Below are 24,791 nucleotides of genomic sequence, written 5' to 3'. Positions count from 1 at the left end.
ATCTGGAATCTGGAATCTGTTTGTTGTCAGTCTTTATCCTGCAGTTTTTACAGCTTCGTGTTTCTGTTACACTCAGTTGCATTAAAATTAGAAGTTATATTTGTGTTTTTAAAACACAGGAAAACCTCCATTAAGCCCAAGAATGTCTCACTGCCAATCAGAGCCAGGGATGCAGCCCTGTCTCCTGGAAATTAATTAGAACAAATTTAAAACAGTAAATACGTTCTGAGAGAAACGCTGAGAAAATGGTGATTTCTATTATCATGATGAAGAAACGTTGCTGATGAACGTATGTGGCAAACTGAAAAATTCCTTCCCAAGCACCTCTATCAAGGAAGAACGTTCTCTCTGAACATAATCCAGCTCTCCAACCTGTAGAATATGACACGACCTCCGATGTTGTCACAGCTCGCACTTCAGGTCGAGGAAAACCTGCCAGCTGCAACAGCTGAGAACCAACTTTCCAGTTTCGGAGCCACTTTGTTTTTGGTCAAAATGCTCTAAATGGTTCAAAATAAGGTTTGAGACCCGGTTCGTTGTTGGTAGACAACGGGTGGCAGTGATTACACCACAAAAACATAATCAAGAAGCAGTTTAGTGACATGCAAACAGACATTATTTCTCGGAGACAGAGTTGAGGGATGAATGCCGAACGTAACCTTTTCCACTCAAATGTCTTGAAGTCAAATGAAGAGAGAACTGAAATCCTGCTTGTGGGCCCTAAAACAAAAAGAGATGCTGCTCAATGATCTCGGAATTAAACTCCCTGGATTAAATCTGAGGTGACAAGTCTCGGTCGATCCTTGATTCGGATCTAAGCTTCAAGTCCCACATTAACAAGGTGACCATAACAGAAACATGGCTAAGGCTCGACTATTTCCAAATGAGAAAGATGAAGAGAAATTAATTCATGTCTTTATTTCATGTCTTTTTACTGACTGCTACATCACTAGCTCCCTCGTTTGCCTCCAAGAACACTGCGATCATCTGCTGCTGGTTTACTGGAAGATGATCAGAGATGCAGCCCTTGTCAGTGACACCCCAAACTGCTCTTATTGTAAAGAGCTCTGTGCTGCATTTCTTGTATTAAAGCTGATTTATAAATAAAGTTTCATATCATTATTAGTTTTAAAGACAAAGGCCAGGTGTTAGTGGGTGTAGCATTCTCTTGTCCAGTGGGAAAGAGGTTTCAGTTTTGGTCCTTTTCAACACTTTATCTTTGTTGTCTGAGGAAACAACAAACTCTTGAATTCTCTCGTCTTGCTGACAGTCACGCTGTGTTCATGATCGGGGCACGTGCACACTGGTGACTCAGCTGAAATGATCACCACGTGGTCAACAGAGATAAACCACAGACAGATCTGAAGCAACAGTGTGGCTTATTTTGATGGTGTGGACTAAAACTTCAAACAGAAACGACAAGAAGAAGCTGCAGACTGTCGACCTCAAGCTCGTCTTTCTGATTCTAGAAAACAGCTGAGAACATTTCAGGCTTCATCTGTGTCAAAAACAAAGTTTCACAGGAGGACAGACTGAGAAAGGATGAACAAAAACACCATCTTAGTTCTGCTTCTGCAAGTGGAGAGGAAATAACTTGACTCTGTTCAGCAGAAACAAACACTAATTATAGCTGCTGCACAGCGACGTGCAGGTTTAGCAGCCGTCCATGCATGGAAAAGCAGATTTCAAACCACTGTAAAAAAATTCAGTTATCGAAACAACAATCTGAAAATACACATATTGCATCTAGACAGCATGGAGATGTTGGTAATTTGTTTGTAACAATGATTGATTTGCTCCATAAGTGAAAAACCGATGTTTAAAATTGCCATTTTTACATTGACTCCAATTGTTCACATTAGAGCAAAATTCAAAATGCTGTCAAAAATTCAGTTTTTGAGATAAAATTCTGAAATTTGCCACACATCATCTACCATGACTCTAGAATTTTGTCATTTTTTTCACCAACATTGAAGATTTATTTAGCAAGAATTTGCATGTATATGTTTACAGTACCGTTTACAGTCAAACATTTTGATGCACTGTAGGCTCAATTTTCGATAAATCAAAAATCTGAAAAACATAGTTTGTGTAGGACAGTCTGAAGATGCTCTGTAGCAAGTTTGGTGTCAGTTGAGCAAAAATTGTGGGAGGAGATAGGTTTAAGATGTTGTACAGTTTTTGAAAAAAACAGAGTGATGGACTTCATAATTTTTAATAGGTTTAAATGTACAAAAGTTTCTTCAGTATTGGGGCTGCAGTTTGATGAAAGTTATGAAGTTGTAGCACGTATGGTTGATTTGTTTTGAATTTCCAAAGTTTTGAACTTTAGACGCTTGCTGTAGCGCCACCATCAGGACTATTGGCTTGAGTTTACAGCTGAGGATATCTGGCATGAGACTGGACCTTTGTGCAAAGTTTGGTGAGTTTTCACCCATGGGAAGTATGATTTCCTCGGAAGAAGAAGAAAGAAGAAAGAAGAAAGAAGAAGAATAGTGTGGACCCTAAATAAAGAAGACTGTAAATACTTCAAAGGGCTGCTGCAGAAACACATGCAGGTTATATAACAGAATTAAAAAAGGGGGTTTGGTTTCATGAAAATCTTCAATCAGTGTTTTCATGGAGCGTCTGCAGTGAGCATGTGCGGTTTATAAACCTGCACAAACACGTCTGACCTGATGTCTAAAGTCTAACAGATTCTGGTAAACAAACTTCAGTCTCACTTCTCCTGCTTCACTGACACGACTCCAGCTCGTCTGCATTATGAACAATGACTGTATTAATAAAACAGAGAAACACGTAAACACTGATAAACATATTTATTCATAAAAAAAGAAAGCTTATACAGGTGCTTGTAAAGTGCAACATAAAAACAGGCACTGAAAAAATAGCTTCACCTCTGCAGTGAGACTGAGAAGCTCTGATGCTCGTTTCATTCGTCGATCATCCTTAATGAACTTTCATAACTGATTGTAACACACTGAAGTTTTCAGATGCTGAAGCACATAAAGTAACAGCTTATGATATGAAAGAACGGATATTAGAGTTTACATGTAAATAATGTGGCTTCTTGCTGTCATTCCAAAAAAGAAAATTTTCCGACTCAGCTGTTAAACACAGCTGATGACTTCCACTTCTACTCCAGGTCACATGCAGGCGTTTATCACGTCACAATATGGAAAAGCTGAATGAGCTGCTTGTGTCAAAGTGTCCTCCAGATTATAAACTTGTTGGACCACGAAAACAAAACCTCTCTCTTTCATTCCTTTGACCACCTTCTTGAAAACGTTGTTGTTGTCATGTTTGCACATTCAAATGTCCAAAGAATGCTATTAAAACGTGAATTAAATCTGCAAATCCCACGTGTTAATCACGGAGTGCTACATTCAGATTGAAGCCTAATTCAGAATATCCAAACAGAAAAAGCTGTTTACATGCTGTCTAGCAAATGCAGAATATTGTCTCAATGTGGTCATTGTCTTTACTCTTGACAAGATCTCATGTCCTGCTGCTTTACGTTTATGTCGTATTAAATATATCAAACTTTTCTTCGTTATATTTTACAGCTTTTACATTTCAAAAATACAATTTGCCAAACAGCTGTTTTCTTTATTTCACTCACAGGCAGAACTCTTTCCATCTCTGCTCCCCGCTCCGCTCTGACATTCTCTACGTTCTTTTTCTGACTGACGACAAACTAAGTGATGGAGTGATGTCAGACGGCTGTAAAAGTAAAAGGGTCAAATCAAAAGGTAATCACTAAAAATATAGAAAATAAATGTAAAAAAAAAATCAATGACACAGTATGAAATGGTGACCATGTTCACTAACACTGTAATAACAAGTTGGAATACTTTGAAAAGATCATAAGAAGAACATAAGAGTTTTTTTTAATCATATATATATATATATATATATATATATATATATGTATCTATACTGTATGTAAATATAATGTGTTCCTCCTATTTTGGTCATTTAATTTTCTGTAACAATTATATAACAATAATAATAATGATAATAATAATAAATAATTATATACTTATATATTACAGGAAGTATTACCTTTGCATAATACTATTATTTATTGAGAAATTGATTAATATAATCTGGTCATTAGCATATGTCTTGCAAAATATATTTTATAAATTGTTTCGTAAAGTTACAGCTCTAAATTTTAGAGAATAAAGTGCTTAATAAGTTGCGCAGTTTACAACGTGTGAAATGCTAATACAATAAAAATGGAAAATTCCTGTCCCACCTACCTTAAGATAAAAGTGCTAGTGCGTGAATTAAAGTGCGTCTTTATGCAGATGATGCAGTTTTATCCTGCGTGGCTGACTCTGTCTGTTTGGCTATTGATAAGCTGTCAGTCTGATTTAAAGCAAGATGCAGTTAATAATATTAAACCTGCTCAACCTGATGCTTCTGGTCCATTTGTTTTCAGCAAAAAAAACCCAAAACAAGCAGCGAACACAACATCAACCTGTCGTCATCTTTTAAGCTGATATGTTGAACGTCTTAGCAAACAGCTGCTTAATTCCGCACCAAGCAGTTGCAGAGCAACATCATGATTGGATGATTACGAGGCTTTGTGTCTGTGTCACCTGATGGATATCGCTATCTCTCTTTTAGCTCTGGTTTTGGTCTCCATCCACCAAATCCTGAGGAAAGTATCTGTCTCTTTAGCTGCTGAATGCTCTTCTATATTCATTATGTCTCAACACCTGTCCTCGACCTGGCTGTAACTCTTTTATCTGAGCACGCTCTCTGTCGACTTTCTGCAGCTGTTTGTTATTCTACTGTAACTGTTAATTTGAGCGCACTGATCCTTTAAGAATTTTTTTTTTTTTATCTTTCTGTAGCAGCAGCAGAACACAAACATCGTCAGGAGTAAAGAGATCTGAGATGCTTCAAGTCCCTGATTCACCTGCTTTTTCAGCAGATGTGTATGAATGATTCTTTTTGCATGGGCGTTGAATAAAAATGAAAGAACCAACAATACCAAGAATGAGAACAAGAACAACAGAAACTGGCACACCAACAAAGAGTCCAAGATTTCCATCCTTGTTTCCACCAATGTGACCTGCAGAGCAGAAAACAGGTGTGAGGGATACAGGACTCTGAACTCGCCTGAGTCTGAGCTCTACAAACTCACCTGAGTCTGAGCTCTACAAACTCGCCTGAGTCTGAGCTCTACAAACTCACCTGAGTCTGAGCTCTACAAACTCGCCTGAGTCTGAGCTCTACAAACTCGCCTGAGTCTGAGCTCTACAAACTCGCCTGAGTCTGAGCTCTACAAACTCGCCTGAGTCTGAGCTCTACAAACTCGCCTGAGTCTGAGCTCTACAAACTCACCTGAGTCTGAGCTCTACAAACTCGCCTGAGTCTGAGCTCTACAAACTCACCTGAGTCTGAGCTCTACAAACTCGCCTGAGTCTGAGCTCTACAAACTCACCTGAGTCAACTGTAACCTTCAGTTTGAGGAGCTGGATCTCAGAGTCTGGTGTCTGACTGTGTCCTGTGTTGCTGACTGTAATTTCACACTTGTATGTTCCGGTGTCGTTGATGTTGACGTTCCTCAGAATCACAGAAGCGTCTCCGTTCTTCATGTCTGGATCTCTCAGCACCACTCGACCACGATAAGACGGATGCTGATACCTTTCATATGAGCGCTCGTTCCTGTAGAGGAAGACGTAATCACCTGTCTCCAGGGCAGGTCTGCTCCACTCCAGCAGAGTGATGGGGGCATCAGTGCGAGCGTGACACTGGAGGGTGACGTTCTGCTCAGCCTTCACCTTCATCTCTTGTGAGTCTGAAACAGAAACAGAAAACACAGAGTTGGGTAGAAAGCAAGAGGCTGCTCAGTTCTTCTTACTGCGAGCAGGACAGACTCCAACACCTCCATAGGAGGGAGCAGTTTGAGTCTGTGAAAAAACAGACAAACTCATTTTGAGACAAAAACACGTGAAAACATGAACTCCACCATGTCTCCGATCCTGTTGCTGCTCTTTGTGGACAGCTCATATTAAGGGACATAAAAGTGCCAGTGTGAGCTAAAGGGCTGCTTTTCAACTGTTGATGGTACATTAGCCATTAAAACAACAACAAACAACAAACAACAACATGTCAGACAGGACGGAGAGCTGACAGTAGGAGGAGCAGCAGGGAGGAAATATGAACCACAGCTGCAGGAAAGCGTGCGTCAGTTCGTACTGATGTTTAAACATCTGTTGAACTTCCCTGTTTTGATGCACGAACACATTCTGCCATGTTTCTGACCCAACAACAGTGACGTATGCAGTCTATTTATGTACACACCTCTCTGATGACTCACCCTGAAGTGTGTACATGAGCAGCTCCAAGTGTGTGTGTGTGTGTGTGTGTGTGTGTGTGTGACACACAGCTCACCTTCAGATGCAGAGAGCAGAGACACAACGAGGACACAGAAGACAGGAGAGGACAACATGTGTGCAGATCGTAAAACCATGAAAAAAGTACAGCTTCTCTCCGCAGCTGTTGTTGTTGTTGGAACAGCCTCCGTGTCACGTGACTACGAAGCTGCATTCAAGTTCCGTCAGACTTTCTACAACTCACTATGAACACTCACTTCCTCAGTGTGTCCTCACCTATACAGTCTATGGTCCTCACACAGTTCAACATGTCAGTCAGACATAATGACGCACAGCAGGGTTGGTGTCACACTCTTCTCTCTGACACGCTGCTCGGGTTTTTATTTCATTGCTCACTCTCTGTTTTTCACCTCAACACACACATTCATTCACACCCGCCGATCAGACATGTCCTCACCCTGTCATCGTCCCTTCAGGTCCAACCTGCTGCTCCGTTAAACCGTGCAGTCCTCCCGGTTACCGGAGGAGCGGCTGAGGTGTCCTCCGTCACCCTGCGGGACAGCCGGGTCCCTCTGTCCGTCTCTGCCGGCATTATCCACACACAGACAGACAGACAGACAGACAGACAGACAGAGGCTCCATCAGAGGACAGATCCGGACTCTGCAGTAGAGATCCCGCGGTTTATAATCACACGTGTCCCCGGCTGTCTGTCTCCCTGCCTGTCTGTCTCCACGGTGCCTGGTATGAATGAGAACCTGGCTGCAGTGAGATCTCCCTCTGCTCCTCCTCCTCCTCCTCCTCCTCCTCCTGTCCTCTCAGCCAATCAGGGCTGGAGAAAGTTTGAGCTTCCTTTTTTTTTAACATGGAGTCTGATAACACAAATATAATACCACCTGAACACAACACTGCTCACCTGTTTGCACCTGAGACTAAGTTTGGTAAATTGAAGTTATTCCTTAAAGACTGTGTCTCTGTGTGACGATGCTTTGTAGAAAATAAATGAATAAAAATCAGTCGTTTCTTCCAAAAATTTTGAGAGAAAATAAATGTTGACGTTGTATATTTCTGCAAACCATGGATACGCTGCAGCTGCACGTTAGCAGCAGATACATTGAAACTTCCTCGTGTGTCATGTTTAGGCACAAAAAACACTTTGGTTTGGTCAGGGAAAGATCACGTTTTGGTTTAAAATACCCGCATTTGGTGACACACAGTGGCTGGAAACGCAGCGACGGATCACTGAAAGACCACCCCAAGTTTGGATGTGCAAAAGTGGCAGGAAATTGGCAACAGATTGCCAAAAAACACCCACATTTGTGACGCAAAAGTGTCTGGAAACGCAGCAGTGGGTCGCTTAAAACCACTGACATTTGGTGGCACAAAAGCCTCTGAAGCAGAGGTGACAGTTGCCAAAAAACACCTACATTCGGTGGCCCATAAGCATCTGGAAATGTGATGATGGGTCGCAAGAAACCACTGAAGCTTAGTGGCACAAAAGCCACTGAGAAAGTGGCAATGTTTGGCTGAAACCACCAACGTTTGATGGCATAAAATTGGCTAGAAATTGGCAACAGGTTGCTAAAACACTCCCACACTTGGCACAAAAGCCACTGAGAAAGTGGCAATGTTTGGCTAAAAAACACTAACATTCAGTGGCACAAAAGTGGCTGGAAACGTGGCAATGGGTCACCTAAAAACACCTACATTTGGTGGTCCAAAAGCATCTGGAAATGTGATGATGGGTTACAAAAAACCACTGAAGCTTGGTGGCACAAAAGCCACTGAGAAAGTGTCAATGGTTGCTTAAAAAACACCAACGTTTGATGGCACACAAGCAGCTGAACGTTACGATGGGTCCCTAAAAAACACCCATGTTTGGTTGCACAAAAGAGTCTGGAAACGCAGCGATGGGTTGCTTAAAATCACTGAGAACTGGTGGCACAGAAGCCAACTGTTGCCACTGAAATAGTGGCAACAGTTGGCTAAATAACCCCTATGTTTGGTGGTCCAAAAGTGGCTGGAAACACGGTGATGGGTCACTAAAAACCACTGAAGCTTAGTGGCACAAAAGCCAATGAGAAAGCAGCAATGGTCGGCTAAAAAGCACCAACATTTGGTGGCACAAAAGTGGCTGGAAACATGGCAATGGGTTGCTGAAAACCACTGACTGTTGGTGGCACAAAGGTCACTGAAAAAGCTGCAATGTTTAGCACAGCAGTCGTTGGACACGTGGCCACAGGTTGCTGAAAACCAACCGGTGTTGCTGTCTGTCACTGTCACGGTCTTGACAGTAAAACGCCATCCACCATCCACCTCCTGGGGACAAAGTCAGCTCATACTCTACGTCACTGTAGCCATATTGATATGATTTGTATTAAACTGCCCACAGTGCCAAGATGTTCTTCAGGTGACTGAGTTGACCTCGTCACAACAAACAAGACAGAATTTTTTGCATGATTATTTTTCGCAGGATGTTTTGAGCTGACCTACTTTCTTTGCGTTCGTTCGCCCATACTTCAGAACTAACACATCTTTTTTTTCTGTTTACTGCTGAGAGCAAAACCACAGAGACAGTGAGCTCAGCCCTGCTCAGGGAGACAAGGGTTTAACCGCTGTGAGAGAGACACGTCTTCATCACTACATGGTACCATGGGACACGCACCTCTTCTGTGGCCGCTCGGTGAGTACAAAATGCATGGTTTGAATCTTGGGAAGGAATTTAGCCACAGGCAGTTTTATAAGTAAGGTTTTTAACCTGCTGTTAAAGGTGTTCAGTGTGGGGGCCTTTCTCAGGTCTTCTTGGGGCAGAAGTGCAGAAGGCAGCGTCTCCTGCTCCAGAGTTAGTATGTGGGATGGTTAAAGGACCACTGCCTGTGCACCTGAGAGCTCTTGCTGTTCTGTATCCAGTCAGCATGTCTTTTATATACTGAGGTGCAAGGCCATTTAGAGCTTTGTATACTATTAAGAATGATCTATAGAGCGGAAGATACGACATTCACTGACAAATATGATGAAGCTTTGCTCAGGTCAAAAGTTCATAAGAAAAAAAAATCTGATTTCAGAAACAATGATTCAGGTGTGTTTGGCTTTATATCAACTTATATCAGACAGGAAGCTGGAAAGGTCACCACACTGTTCATGAAACAAAGTAAATGTGACATTTAATGGAAAAACCTCCACAGTGTTAAACGACATTCTCACCTCCCACCACACAACACTTCCTGCCTCTCGAGGTCTTTGTCTTAGACATAAAACAGAGAGCTGCTCTGTGGTCAGCGCTCTGATCCATGACAGGCTGATATTTGCTGTTTACACATAAATCTCATACGATTCATTATCTAAGCAGCTGAACTTTAATTCAAATTAACTTTTTCATTTGATCCGGGAGCCAAAAGTTTTTCTTCTTCAGAACCATCTTGTGATTATAAACCTCAAACCAACCACAGTCTGATTTCTCTTTAGTCCTGACCTCACTGCTGATCTGCACAACTACCCAAGGTCAGTACATGTTTCATGAGAAAACACACTGTGTTCAGATTGAAATGACCACAGACTGAAGTGACAATGATCCAGACCACAGGGTCTCTGTTTTTATTTGAATGATGGCAAATTGGTTAGCAGGTTTATCGACATCTTTTTAACACTGAACATTTTGCTGAAAATATAATAAACTCCTCCCTGCAGCCTCTCTGACTGTGAGTCCCAGCAGCTCTCAGTTCTTCAGCAGGACGTCTGTCTCTCTGAGCTGTGAGGAGGACGACAGCTCTGCTGGATGGACTCTGAGGAGGAACACAACCAGAGACACAAGAGCTGAGTGTGATGACTGGGGAAAACCTGCTGGTTCTGTCTGTACCTTACACATCCTCCCATGGGACAGTGGAGTTTACTGGTGTGAGTCCAGAGAGGGAGCAACCAGTAAGAGCATCAACATCAGTGTCACTGGTAAGATCAGACTGTGGAGTCAGTGTTGATGAAGCTGTGTGTAAATGGATGAAATGCTGTAGTTTGTCTCTGTGTTGAGGTGGATCAGTGATCCTGCAGAGTCCTGTCCTCCCTGTGATGGAGGGACATGATGTCACTCTGCACTGTAAAACAAAGACGTCCTCCAACCTCCCAGCTGCTTTCTATAAAGATGGCTCCTTCATCAGGACTGAGCCTGCAGGTCACATGACCATCCGCCATGTAACCAGGTCTGATGAAGGCCTCTACAAGTGTAACATCACAGGTCATGGAGAGTCTCCACCCAGCTGGCTCACTGTCACAGGTCAGGAGGTCAAAGATACGCAACACACAACACAACCTCGAAGAAACTAAAAAGGAACCATGACAAATAAATACAAAGAAACACAAACTGACAACAAATAGACTTGAAACAACCTCAGAGAGACAAAAATTACAAATAGACACAAAACAGCTACAGAAAGTTGCAGAACGACTACAAAGAGACACAGAAAGTCAACAGACCGAAGACAACCTTGAAAACACAACAAAAACTACAGAGTTGCAAAATGACTCAGAACAACTTAACGGATTCGAAACAGCTACAAGGATGCAAAATGACTACAGAGAGACACAAAACAACTACAAAGAGTTGGTGAAAAGGTCAAAAAGAACAAAAACTATAAAGACTTGCAAAACGACTACATAGACACAGAAATCAACTACAAAGAGACAGGACGACAACAAATAGACTATAACAACACTACAAAGAGCTGTAAAACGACAACAACGAGATGCAAAATGATGACAGGTAGATGCATATCAACTTTAAAGATGCTAAAGAACTACAAAGAGACTCAGAACAGCTGCTAGTTCAACTCAAAACAACCTCAAAGAAACAAAAAACTACAAAGATGCAAAATGACTACAAAGAGACACAAAATCACCTGAAAGAGTGCTTTTAATTATTTCTGCTTATTTTATTGTGTCAGGGAAACTGACAACAAAGAGGTGGAAAATGACCAGAAGTTGCAAAACAACTTTGAAGAAATGGAAAATGACGACAGAGAGACACAAAACAACTACAAAGAGTTACCAAACGCCTTGTAAGAGACAGAAATCGACTTCAAAGAGACAACATCTAAGAACAGACTCAACCTCAAAGTTTTAACAAAACTACAAAGAGTTGCAAAATAACAGCAAAGAGATGCAAAAACAACCATAAAGATGCGAAATATCAAACAAATTCAACTACAAAGAGACACTTAACAAAAATGCAAAATGGCGACAAAAAGATGCAAAAAAATTATAAAGAGATACAAAATGAAAGCGTAAAGTAACTGCAAAGAGACACAAAACCACAAAGATGCAAAACGACTACAAAGAGTGCTTTTAATTATTTGTGTTTATTTGATTGTTCCAGGGAAACCTACCATCACACCTCCTCCATCGCCATCCGCTACTGGTTTCTCCTCCTCGTCCTCTTCCTCTCCTCCTCTGTCCTCCTCTCCTGCTGTCTTTGTGTTGCTCTCCCTTCCATTCTTCTGCGGTGTGGTGCTAGTGGTTGTACTGGCTCTACTGGTGAGACGATGTGTCCGACGGCAACCTGAAGGTGAGACCCTCAACATTTCACATATAGGTTTAATATTTTAAAACATGTTAGATATTATTTATTTAAATTGTGTTAGTTATATTAATTCACATCCATGACGTGCAGTGAGTGTGTGTTTATCTGTCCCTTCTCTGCGAGGGCCAGGTTAATCCGATCTAATCATCTGTGGCGATTCATGGGTTAAGATTATTTTTAGTTTTTTAATTCTAACACAAATGAAAGGTTCTTTGGTGCATGAGGTTGTTGGCCGGATGATCAGAAGCTGTTTTCCTGTGTTGAAGTGAGTTTTGTGGTCAAAGTGTTTGGAGGTTAACAGAAGCTCTGCTGCTGTTTCTGCAGTTTCCTGTTTTCTGCTGAAACACTCGGCTGACTTTGATCTCCAACACACTGATTCTTGACACAATAGCTTGTCAAGTCATTTGAAAAACATTAATAAATGTGCAGATTTGCTTATCTCTGTATGTTCTCTGTTATGTGTTTATTTATTAACAAAATAATAATCTGTTCATCCAATGTAATTATTATCTACTCTATTTTAGTTTTTACTGAATTCATCTTCCCTTCTTTTGTTAATTTCATGCATATATAAAACATTATTAGCCGCCTGACGACGATGGATATTAATACTACAAATGCTGAAGTGGTGGCAGTACTTGCAGTAATGATAACTTTTCATATGCAACTTTGTTTTCCAGAGAGTGACCCGGCTCCTGTCCACTCAGCTGTTAGAAGAGCCGTCAGTAATGAGCCAAACAGGACGAGAGGTACAGCTGCGACTAATTAATACATTTATATCAGTGCTAACACCATCAATGTCTACGTTTACATGCACACTAATATTCTAGTGTTATCTCAAGTATGACAGTATTTCAGATTTGATTTCAGATGTGGCATTTTCCGATTAAGACATGTGGGACATGACGATATTATTCAGGTTTCAGGAACATTCTTTGACATGTAAAGAACTCTGTTTATTGCACACAAGCCAATTTGCCAACAGTTGGAAGGCCTGTGTAGAGACGTATGCTCCCAAAAAGGCCCAGATTTCTGTTCAGAAGAAAAAACACACCAACTTTATACATCATGAGAGACTTGGATATCAACAAGTTCTTGGATATGCACAAATATCACAACACTGACCTTCTTAAAAAGGTGGTTGAAGGCTTGAAAGCAGGAGGCTGTGTTTGCATGGTCGAACACGTCCACCACCGGGGGAAGACTTAAAATCCTATTCTGATGCAAAGAACCAAAACGGCACAAGTGGTTCCAGTTGTTCCACTTTTCAACATCTTGATGTGTTGAACATCATGTTAGGGCACATTAGTCAGAGTAGGCACAGCTGCATGTAAACAGAATATCAGTGGAATATTTATTTTCATTAAACATTTAAACAGGTTAGTAAGAATATTGTCTTTGTGGAATAAGAGAAAAAAAGAGTATTTTGTGTCCTATGTGGGTATTGTTTCCTGCACTGATTGTTCAGCTGTGTGGAGAAGATAAAGTACGTCTGTCTTTGTGTTTAAATATTTCATGCCCTCCTGAGTTCATCCTGTGTTGTGTTGAAGCAGTGTGATAGTTTCCTTATGGTCAACTGTAAGAATCAGCTTCCTGATATAAAACAGTATCGTCTGCATATGGATGAATTTTCATTTAGTCACTGCAGCACTTTTCACATTTTTACACCATTTACCTCTAAAAACAGAGTTAATAGAAAGTGAATGTTAGCTAACTGTATGCTAACTCGTAGCGTCAGGAGTGACATTAAATTGCTGATGTTGCTCTTTTAGCTTAAGCATCTTCGTTTTTAAATTTCAACTTAAATTCAATTTGAATTTTACCTTTACAGATTTTTTGTCCACTTTGAAGTTGGTGACGTGATCGAACAGTGTTTGCTGCAGTGAAATGTGTCAGCTGGTTTTAATAGAAGCAAACAGCTCTGTGTTCGTCCACTGTTTCATATATAACCTCCAGCTAAATGTCGTCTCCTTCCTCTTTCACAGCACTGATGTTAAAAAGCCAAAATATAAAACTGTTGTTTGATTCAGACTTTCTGTATATTTGAGGCTTCAGGTCATCAACTTCCTACAGTATATTTCATCGTATAAATAATGACATTTATTTTTAATGTGGTACTTTTGATATTCTAGGTACTGTTTTTGTGTTACAGCACCAGCTGCCGGTTTACCAACAGTACTGTTACATCACTGGTATCACATTTCTTTTCTTTCCAGAGGATCCAGCTGCAGTTTATTCAGCAGTGAGAAGAACTGAAGACGTCAGTTATGGACAAATAGTGATCAAACCAAACAGGACGAGAGGTACAGCTAATCTATTTTGTGAATTATGCATTTATTGAAAATCCTCGGATGGTTTGTGTGCTTAGAGAATATTTCGCCCACAAAATGACCATCTGTGTATCAGTTACACACCACGTATTGTCCCGAATTCATGAATTAAAGTCGGACCACATTTAACAACTGCAAACTATATCAAAACATCTGTTTACAAACTCTCACACAACTCATGCAGTATAATCTACGTCTCATTGATCCACTCGAATCCTCATGACATCACAAACACAACTCTTCACAAAAATGTTATAATTTAAAACACTTTGCCTTCGAGCAGTGCCCCCGATGCTCTTCGGCCGTGCATTAGAGTGTGTTTTAAATTATGTTTTAGTGAAAAGTCATGTGTTTGTGAAGTCCTGAGCATCTGACTAGATATATTAAACTTGGATTATACTCCATCAACGTGGTCTCACTCCAAAGTCGTCAAAGTCCAGCTCTTGGTCAGTGACTTCTGGTGTCCGTAACAGACAAAAAAAGACGTCCTTTCACGTCGGCATGATATACTGCCAGTTGCCGCCCAGTGGAGTCGGGGGGAAATGGGCGGGACAACAACGAAAGGTGGCGGTTGTCTGAGCGGGGTGGGCGGGAGGTCCAGTGGATGGGGCCAACAACCACTGACTTTCACCCAGGAGGCCGGTGTTCACTTCCTGTAAGATTGTAAGGTCAAACCCTGTTCTTTTGTCCTAAACCCAACCACGTGTGTGTGTTGTTGAAGGAAAACAACGTCAATTTATGTTGTTATACCGATGTAGTGCTTTTATTTTGAAAGAGACTATATGCAAACTGTACATTTCCTGTGAAAACAGAAGTGTATTTTGAAAACAGACAATGCATGTAACAGGCTGAAGTTGACACGGCGTCCCAGAACGTCAACAACCAACACACCCAGGCTACCTTGGACGTCATATGTGGACGTGGAAAGTCCATGACCAAACGTGGACATGTGACGAGGTCACAGTGAGGATGTGTTGCCTCCACATTACGTGAGAGTTTGTTAACGGCTGTATAGGTATAGTTTCACTGTTGTTAAATGTGGCCCGAGTTTACTCCAGTAATGAAAAATGTTTGCCTTTTTTAAATTCTCTGTTCAAATTTTGCGCATACATGTCTGTTTTCAGCTGTCAAAATTGAGCTGCAGCGCTTCTCTGCCTCGAGCCAGCACAGCGCCCCACGTGACGCTACCAGCCAATCAAATTTGCTGTGTTTTCATTTGACTTTGTCGCTAGATTTGTTTTCGACTTTTCAGACCCCAGTAAGGACTTATTTTTTCCAAAGAAGCGCCAAAAACTAGCGACTTTCACTTCAGGAATTTTGCTGCATTGCTGTATATCGAGTGTGAACTGTTTCTCTCCTCTCTGCTGCTCCTCTGTTGAGTGACAGACACAGGAGCAGCAGAGAGCTGTAGTGGGCGTGTCATTTAATACTGTTGGCTGTGAGATCAAACATCTCTGATTTCAGTAGAGCCGCAGCCACTCAGTATTTCACACTTGTTCCATCGTCTGTCAGCAGAAACAGAAAATATGTGAATGAGAAAAACGTCATTAGGAACATAGCTCTATTAAAATACTGTATAATTATAAGGAATTAGAGATTAGCAACTTTTCATGCAGTTTTTAGCTAGCTACTTTCCAGTCAAAGGAGTTGTCAACACCCAAGTGAGATGCACACAGACCACAGGGCAGAGGCAGCCCTTAAATGAGAGGGAGGGGAGGCAGTGACAACTAAAGACTTGGCTGGCAGTTCTTATTGCTAATGTTGTTAGCATAAATGAATGGGATTCAACATGGCTAAATTAGCATTACAGCTATCAATCAGTCAATATTTTGCAACTTTTAAACAAATCAAATACAATTCAAAGGGCTTGGCAGGAAATGAAGTAAAAATGTAACTAATGCACACTGAGCAATAAAATATGAGTAGATGAAATAATGCAAGATAAGGAATAAAAGATAAAAACTCATTTTTATTTCAGTGACATTGCTTTGTTTTATATTGAGCTTTTTGCACCGCGGGATAAGATCTGATTTGGGATGTATTAGTGTACGGTGTGATAACTTGACTCATACTGTCGCAGCTGAAAACGTCCTGGAAAATAATTTCTAGAAAAGAGCGGGAACCCTGAGACAACCATTCACGCGCACATTTACACCTACAGACAATTTAGAGCCATCAACTAACCTGCATGTCTTTGGACTGTGGGAGGAAGCCGGAGTATCCGGAGAGGGAGAACATGCAAACTCTGCACAGAAGGGCTCCCACACCCGGGATTGAACTGGGAACCCTCTTACTGTGAAGCGACAGTGCTAACCACCACACCACCGTGCAAACAATTGCATATATCAATGTTAGCTCGGAAAAGCCCTTAAATAAAGATATGTTACATTAAAAAGTTACATTATTGTGGCACACGAGTAAAGCATGGAACAGAAAAAATAAAATGTGGCATTAGAAATTATTATTATTATTATTATTATATTTTTTTTATTTCCAAATTCTCTCAATATTTTTTTAAATATAAACAGACATGTTGGTCTTATCATATTAGCCCATTAATATTAGCCTAGATCATTAAATTATATGCATTCATTCGATTTTTTTTAACATGTTACAGCCCTATAATATAATTTAATATAATATAATTTGTTTTAACAAATCAATACAATTTTTAAAAGGCATTTATGATATTTGTAAATTTTAGTTAGTTAAAATAGCTTTAGTTAAAATAGCATCACAGTAGTTGAAGAGCAGGCTGGGACTGGTTCGGGGCTCGAAATAAGGTGCAGGACTTGGGATATGACTTGGGACTTCAGTGCAGAGACTCAAGACTTGCAAACCTGACCCCCAGAGGTGACTGATCCACAGATGGTCTTTTGGTGTCTGAGCTCACTTCCTGTCAAACACCACAGATTTCTAACACAAACACAAGACTGTCAGAGGAAGACGACTGACGAGCAAATGTGTCAACAAATGTGTTATATTGTTTGTTTATTTGTTTGTTCAGAGCCTCCAGCAGAGCCACAGGTCATCTACTCTTCCCTGAGGTCCACCATCACACCTTCACACCAGCCCAACCAGTGACGGCTCACTAACTGGTCTCCTCTGACCTCTGAATGCACCGTGTTTATCTGTTCAGTGCCACCTTCTGTGTGTCTACAGATAGAGACGTGTGTGTCATCAGAACACTGCAGGGCCACGCCCCCTCTGCTGCAAATGTTATTTATATCAGTGAATTAATAAAAAAATAATCATGATTTGTTTAAATGTGCAACAACATGTGTGACAGTGTTTTGAAAGAAAGCATGATGTCATAGCAGTGAGACAGACAGCAGAGGGCAGCGCAGCAGCTTCACTCTGCTCTACAGAGGAGCGATGTCTCGGAAATGGGCTGAACTTACAAGAAGTACAGACACGGAAGCTCACAATGTGCCCTCGTGGCACAGATTGTCGTGGACTAAAGAGGCTGAAAACACACAGAAGTGAACATGTGAGGGTTCACTCATGAGAAAGCCAAATAATTGATACAGCATGACAATTTATAGCAGTATCAGACCACAGATATGTAACACTCCTACCTGCCTTCCCATGCACACACACATTAAGAGGAGCTTTCTGTTGCATAAACTGCTGCTTCCTGTCAATCAGACAGATCAGATCTGATCTGCTTCTCCTCTGTTAGCATGTACAAAGATTTGGTGAGAGTCAGTCACGTCATCTGCACTACAACATACATATAAGACCCAACAACTGTCCTACAGAGGAGCAACACACACACACACACACACTTTGTAGCTTTGCCTCTTGTGTCGTCTTTCTCTCTCTTCTGTGTCTTTTAAGTTGTTGTGTCTGGTTCTGCAGTTATTTTGTGTCTCTTGCAGCCTCTTTGCATCTCTGTGCTCATTTTGACTCTCGTCCTGGCCTGTATCTAATCTGGAAACATTTTGCAAGTGAAGGCCGAGACAGGAGGCCTGTGTCCAGCAGGCCTCAGTAAGGACACAGGCCTGTGTCCAGCAGGCCTCAGTAAGGACACAGGCCTGTGTCCAGCAGGCCCTCCATGATGAAAATCAGCAGTGAGCTCGACGACAGCAGAAGAGTGACAACAGGTTCACTGAACGTCGAACACATTTGTAACATATCACTGCTAACATCTATATGTTACACACTGTGCATCCTTTAGTGTCTGCTGGTGACGCTCCGTTAACAAAACCATGTGGTCAGGTTTAGAAACAAACATAGTTTGGCTCAACATTCGTACAGCGGGCACCTCCAGCTCCTTAAATAACGCCGTCACAGCAGTGTCTCAGACTGAAACCCTTCAGTGTGGCATGATACTGCTGCGACAGGTGCTTTCTAGTCGACTGGCGGTGTATCATAACCCTGAAAGGCTCCGTCCAGCTGTGTCACAAACTGACGCCGCCAGCAGTGTATCATACTGCAGCAAAAGGGGGCTTTTATCATCGTTGTTTGACGCCGACCTCACCGACAAAGCAAGAACGGGCCGCGACATCACACAGAAACATCAGAACACTAAAGACACACTGTGATCAGATTCATTTAGATAAAACAGTTTGACGTGTTTCAGATCTGCTGATGATCAAACTTCACAGGTCACTTTATTTGATCTGAATGTCAAACATGTCATGACACATTCAGGATCTTCTGTGTACAGACACACACACCCAGGTTACACTGTGTTTCAACCACAAGACAAATATTTAAACACCCAGTCAGACACAGCTGCATGGAGTCTTCATCATGATGAAGAGACTAATCTGATCTGAGAGCTGATTCCCACTGTGTTTAGTCCAGATGGTCCACAGTGAGGATGAGGAGGAGACTGAAGTGATGAAGGGGTTAACTGCATGATTTTAGGATGAAGTTTATGAACACACACACACACACACACACACACACACACACACACACACACAGAGCTTGCTGTCTGTGAACAACTCAAAGAAATGTTTGAGGACTAAAGTGTCAAAGTGCTGTGTGTGTTTAACTGCTCAGTAAAGATGCTGTTGTTACTCATCTCTTCCTGCTTCATGAGTCTGTGTCTCACTTTGTCTTCAACACGCTGGGAAAACTCCTAAAACACAATGTTGTGTAAGTTTCGTTTCATGTCAGCCATTCCAGAGAAATGAGGTCTGTTGGTTCAGTGTAACTTGGCTCACAGCCAGCGAGCTCGTTAAACAGGAACTAAAATGGAGACCAACAGGGTGTGTCTTTGTTACAGTAAACACACAGTCAGAGTTTGACTCTCCTGCTCAGCTCAGCGTTCATGGTGACCTGACCTCACATTTAGACTTTGGCTGAAGCACTGATAAGAGTGATAAGAGTGTCTATCAGAGGTGCAGCTGCTCTCTGAGGCTGTAACATCGCTCTTCCTGCTTCATGAGTCTGTCCAGAATATGTTTTCCTTCAAACTGCAGAATAAGCTGCAGCGAAGGCTCCTGAATAAAACCACAGTCTCAGTTTAGTTTGCAGTGAGTTACAGTTACAGTCATCTGATGAAACTTATTGTATTTCTGTATCCAGTTGTCACTTGGCTCACAGCCAGAGAGACGTCGTAAATATAACTAGTAAAACTAAGAGCCACAGCGTGTGTCTTTGGTACAGTAAACACACTGTCAGAGTTTGACTCTGAGTTCATGGTGAAATATTTGACTTCATATTTGGTATTCAGAACAGTCTTATCATGGAGTCACAGGCTGCAGAGTGTTTATCAGAGAGAAGAGGAAGAGGAGGAGGGGGGGGAGTTCATGCTGCGGCTGCACCCAGAGAGACGGTGAAGAGAGAGAACTCGTAAACAGGAAATAAAATGGAGAACAGCATCACATGTTTTTGTTGCAGTAAACGCACTGTCAGAGTTTGACTCTCCTGATCAGCTCTGAGTTCATGGTGAAATATTTAACTTCACATCTGCAACTGAAAAACAGTCTTATCATGGAGTCACAGGCTGCAGAGTGTTTATCAGAGAGAAGAGGAGGAGGGGAGGAGTTAATGCTGCAGCTGCTGCTCTCTGTGCCTGATACTGATCTCTTCCCGCTTCATGAGTCCATCCAGAATAAGGTTTCCTTTAACCTGCAGAATAACACACAGTGAAGAGCCCTGAATAAAAACACAGTCTCAGTTTAGTTTTCGGTGATGCATCTGAACACTGATGAAACTTCTGCCATTACTCATATGTGTTGAAACTCAGCTCACCGCCAGAGAGAAGTCGAAAAACAGGAAATAAAACCGAGAACCACAGCGGGTTTTTTTTGTAACAGCAGTCAGTTTGTCAGAGTTCAACTCTCCTGCTCAGCTCAGAGCTCAGGGTAAACTCAGCCTTCATATTTGGAATTAAAAACAGTCTTATAATCGAGTTACAGGCTGAGTGTTCATGAGAGGGAGGAGGAAGGGTTAATGCTGCTGCTGCACACAGAGAGACGGTGAAGAGGAGTGAGCTCACCACATGATTCACTGAACAGAATAAAACCTGCTTTCAATTTAAGTCTAAACTAAGTTTAAGGTTTTCCCCCAAAACATAACTTAACTCCCTCGGACTTTGGTTCAGTTCAGTTCTCTATCAGCAGCTTCAGATATATCAACATAATCAATGTAACAGAAACAGAAAGCTTCTTGTGGAAAAACCCCGACTCACAGGAACAGCCAACACTGTGGCTCATTTACTCTGTAAAATAAATAAATAATTTCCCTTCATGGCTCTTTCTGTTTCGGCTTCACCTCATGTCAGAGGGGAATATTTTACTGCGCCACATTGTGAAGGTGTCCCTTTGGTCTCTGGCTCAGTGTGACCAACATCTCTCACTCACTGCTTTTACAAACCAAATAATTAATGGAGGAAATAACCAGCACATTCACACAGAATGAACATGATCACTGGTTGATGATAAAACCTGCAGCACAGGTCATGAGACAAAGACGAAAGTCCATGGTCATGATTTGTCACGCGGATCATTATTTACACAACAAACTAGACTGACACCAAAAAACACCAGCAGTGACCTCTAAAACATGTTGATATGATAAACAGTAAAATGCTGAGGTCAGTTTCCACCTTCAGAGACGATTAACACAAACGAAGAAGAAGAGACATGAAGCTGAAGTCTGACTGAGACACTTTGATCAGAGCATCCTGATCCAGCAGTTATTGATCAGGAGAAACCTGATCAGAGACACACACAAGATGAGACTCTTGTCAGGAGACAATCTCTGGTCCTTTTCACACAGAGGTGGCGCTATGGAGCCGAGACCAAGTCTTTACACCTCCTTTACATTTTACAGAACCAAACGACGACAGCATCACGTCATGATGACGCATAACTAAAAAAGGCATGACTGGTATGACATGTCACACCAGTCATGCCTCTTTGACTCATGACATACGTATGTGTCCGCAGCTCTTTCTAAACAATAACAATCACTTAGAGTCCCTGTTACATGGCGGCTGACCTCGTCCTCTGCTCGGAGGGTAAGGACCACCTGGACCTCACTATTTTCAGCCGCTGTTCCTCTTTGAGTTAGCTGCTAACTGCTAACAGCTACTTTTTAAATCTCCAAGAAGGTCGCACACGTAACATGCCGTCAAAATGTCACACCCATCATGTCCTACCTCCTGTCCCATTTATACAGACGATGCCACCTTAAGGTGTGGACACACCAAACCGACATCAAAGAACCAGCGGCGACGAAAGCCAACTGTTGCGTCGTCTACGTCGCCTCACGTCGCCCTGTGTCAGTTGCATTTGAACACACTACACGGACTACATCCGACGGCCAAGTAGCACGTACGTTGTGCGCCTGCGTGAGAGAGAGCGGAGTGAGAGAGTGGTACATCCTGTCAGCCGAGGGGTTTCCTATCTGTGCAGCCGAGCACCGCAGCACCTCCACGGACTATTACATCCAGACGGTCCCGGTGTTTCCTCCGCAGGCTCCACTTCACTCAGCTGCCCGATAAACCCGCTGCTTCTTCCCACTTTAACCTGAATAACAAACCAGGGCTCGGTGCTCCGGTTGGATCCAAACGGAGAGCCGGGGCTAGCTCAGAGACTAGCGGAGGCTAACTGGCTGTGCTTCCCTCCGGTCATGCTGCGGCTAACGCTCCGCTAGCCGCTCCCAGCTAGCTCCGGTTTGTTATTCAGGTTAAAGTGTGAAGAAGCAGCGGGTCTGTGGGGCAGCTGAGTGAAGTGGAGCCTGAGGAGGAAGCACCGGTTAGCCCCGGTTTCACTACAGGCAGATTCACTCGCTACAGGGGCGAGGAAATAAAACCTGAACAGCCAATCAGAGGGATCTCTCACACCGACAAGCTCCGCCGCCGATTCAACATGCTCAATCGGCCGAAAAGCTGCCGACAGTGGTCCGAGTAGTGCCAACGGTGCGGGACACAGCGCTAAAACTAGGGCGACAGATGCTCACCGACATTGGCTGCTGGTGTGTCAGGGCCTTTAAAGACGAGACGACTCCGTCCCTCCACACTGTGACTGTACCTTTAATACAGAACGAAGTCAGAAGATCAGTGTGTGTAGTTCACAGTGATGATGATGATGATGATGATAATGGTGGTGGAGGAGTCTACATGCAGCTGCTGTGTGACAGAGCTCTGAGACCATCAGTGGAATATAAAGTGCGTGCAGCTGCACTCAGATGAACAACAGGAAACAGCTGCTGTGTTAATGGACATCAGACGCAGCAGCTGATGTCATTAATAATGAATCAGTCATTTAATAATTCAGGATGGTTCTCAGTGTTGGACTCTGTCGGGTTCTCCAGTTCTAGTTGGGACTTTTAATCATCTTCTTTTTCTTGGTCTGGAAATTCGTCACAGTGGAACATTTTATTTTAAAGTGATGACTGTTACGCTGTGGGCAGAATGACACAGAGGGGTTTTTTGTGTCATTTGAGAGCTCATTATGTTTTGTTGCCCACAGCTACAGACTCAGAGGAGTCAGTCACAATCAGTGGATTATATTACAGTGCTGAGCTGACTGTAGCTTTATCTGAACTCTCTATTTGTTGTTTAACAAGAAACTTGAATAAAAGAGAAGCAGCCAGTTCTCATATTCATCAACCAACCGACACAGAAAGGAAGTGAAACCACTTCCTGCTATAGACTGAGATGGTGGGGGGATGTGCTGCAAAGTTTGAAGCAGCCTGTGATCACATGCTCCACCCTCTAAATACCCCGCCATTTAGCTGTCTATGATGACAGGCCCAGACAAGCCATGTGGAGGCATACAGATTTAATCTCATTTGTCAGTTAGAGGACTCTGGGTCGTGCGCCTTTGTGATCCGGTGAAATGTCTCTGACAGTCTCCATCCATGTCAGTGAAAACATGGATGCTTCACACACAGAAGATCTATACAATCAGCACAGGTTCAAGATTAGAGTCACCAATTCAGTATCTGACCAAATGTCTCCCCTTCTGTTCCTGAGATATGACGTTAAAACATGATGATGTCACAGTCAAGCTGACCTTTGACCTTCATTATTTTATCCTGTTAGACATTTGTGTCAAGTTTGGTCAGAATTAGTGAATGAATTCTTCAGTTATGGACAAGAAAATGTATTGTGAGGTCACAGTGACCTTTGACCTTTGACTGCTAAATTCTAATCAGTTTATTCTTGAGCTCAGACGGACGGTTGTGCCAAATTTGAAATTAAAAATACACACAGGGTTGCTCTGCTGCTTCACATTGCCTCTGGATCAACTAGGTATTTATTTTTGGCATTTCACAGGGAAAAATAGCTCAGCCATGCAAAAATTGAATTGAGCAGTACAGCTTCCATGTTCAGTGTAGTAGCTTCAGTTGATTATAATGGTTGACATGTCACACCGCGTCCGTGACCCATGTATTTTGGCCATAAGTAGATGTTTGTGCCGAAATTTTTAAAAATTCCCTCATGGCATTCTTGAGATGTCACGTTCTAGAGAATGTGATGGACACAGTCACAGTCACCTTGACCACCAGATTCTATTAAGTTAATCGTTAAGCCCAAGTGGACGTTTGTGCCACATTTGAGGAAATTCCCTCAGTGTTCTTAAGATATTGCATTCATGAGAATGAGGCAGACCCAGGGTCACAATGACCTTTGACCTGCAAAATCTCATCATTTTAAGCTTGATTTAAAATGGACGTTTGTGCCAACTATAAGAAAAGTCACTCAAGGTGTTCTTAAAATAAAGTGTTCACAAGAATGAGACGCATGCCAGGTCACAATGACCCCTGGCCACCAGTGAACGTTTGTGCCAAATTTGAAAAAATAATAAATAAAAATAAATTTATGTTTATGACCCAAAAACATAATGTATCTGGCCATGGCTGTGGCTGCCACTGAGATATTAGTTCAATAATATTTTTAATAGGTTTTATTGACTTGAATGCTCTTGGTGAGATCTGTTCCAGGAACAGGATTTTGTTCAAAAGCAAACAAAAAAATGAGACAGTTGTCAGACTGGATTATTCTGTTTTTAAAACATGATCATTTGACTGTGACTGAATCTGATTAGATTGAACTATGGGGCTGTTTTTTT

At 42.0% G+C, this 24,791-nt stretch overlaps 2 protein-coding genes and 1 long non-coding RNA gene across 5 annotated transcripts; 1 reads left to right on the top strand and 2 right to left on the bottom strand.

The window, feature by feature from the left end:
• Positions 1 to 2,804: 2,804 nt before the first annotated feature.
• Positions 2,805 to 7,113, bottom strand: LOC117245978 (coxsackievirus and adenovirus receptor homolog). Of its 2 annotated transcripts, none has more exons than XM_033609621.2 (3): positions 6,811 to 7,113; positions 5,459 to 5,815; positions 2,805 to 5,086 (listed from the first exon to the last, which is right to left on the bottom strand). In XM_033609621.2, the coding sequence occupies exons 2-3, from the start codon at positions 5,802 to 5,804 to the stop codon at positions 4,914 to 4,916; spliced, it is 519 nt and encodes a 172-aa protein (XP_033465512.1). In that variant the 5' UTR covers positions 5,805 to 5,815; positions 6,811 to 7,113; the 3' UTR covers positions 2,805 to 4,913. The 2 variants fall into 2 exon arrangements, with proteins under 2 accessions (XP_033465512.1, XP_033465511.1); XM_033609620.2 differs by lacking the exon at positions 6,811 to 7,113 and adding an exon at positions 6,412 to 6,798.
• A 641-nt stretch (positions 7,114 to 7,754) lies between these two features.
• LOC117245924 (uncharacterized) lies at positions 7,755 to 17,507 on the top strand. Of its 2 annotated transcripts, XM_033609540.2 has the most exons (8): positions 7,755 to 9,034; positions 9,817 to 9,852; positions 10,039 to 10,296; positions 10,376 to 10,618; positions 11,717 to 11,905; positions 12,601 to 12,669; positions 14,137 to 14,223; positions 17,258 to 17,507. In XM_033609540.2, the coding sequence occupies exons 1-8, from the start codon at positions 9,004 to 9,006 to the stop codon at positions 17,332 to 17,334; spliced, it is 990 nt and encodes a 329-aa protein (XP_033465431.2). In that variant the 5' UTR covers positions 7,755 to 9,003; the 3' UTR covers positions 17,335 to 17,507. The 2 variants fall into 2 exon arrangements, with proteins under 2 accessions (XP_033465431.2, XP_033465432.2); XM_033609541.2 differs by lacking the exon at positions 9,817 to 9,852 and having other exon boundaries at positions 7,759 to 9,034.
• Positions 9,914 to 11,854, bottom strand: LOC144459746 (uncharacterized). Its single transcript, XR_013488554.1, has 2 exons — positions 11,727 to 11,854; positions 9,914 to 10,133 (listed from the first exon to the last, which is right to left on the bottom strand). It is a non-coding gene; the product is annotated as an uncharacterized LOC144459746 (long non-coding RNA).
• Positions 17,508 to 24,791: the final 7,284 nt, after the last annotated feature.

This window comes from Epinephelus lanceolatus, chromosome 22, assembly GCF_041903045.1.
Source record: "Epinephelus lanceolatus isolate andai-2023 chromosome 22, ASM4190304v1, whole genome shotgun sequence".
In the NCBI taxonomy this organism is placed as follows: domain Eukaryota; kingdom Metazoa; phylum Chordata; class Actinopteri; order Perciformes; family Serranidae; genus Epinephelus; species Epinephelus lanceolatus.
This window is presented reverse-complemented; position numbering and strand designations above follow the sequence as displayed.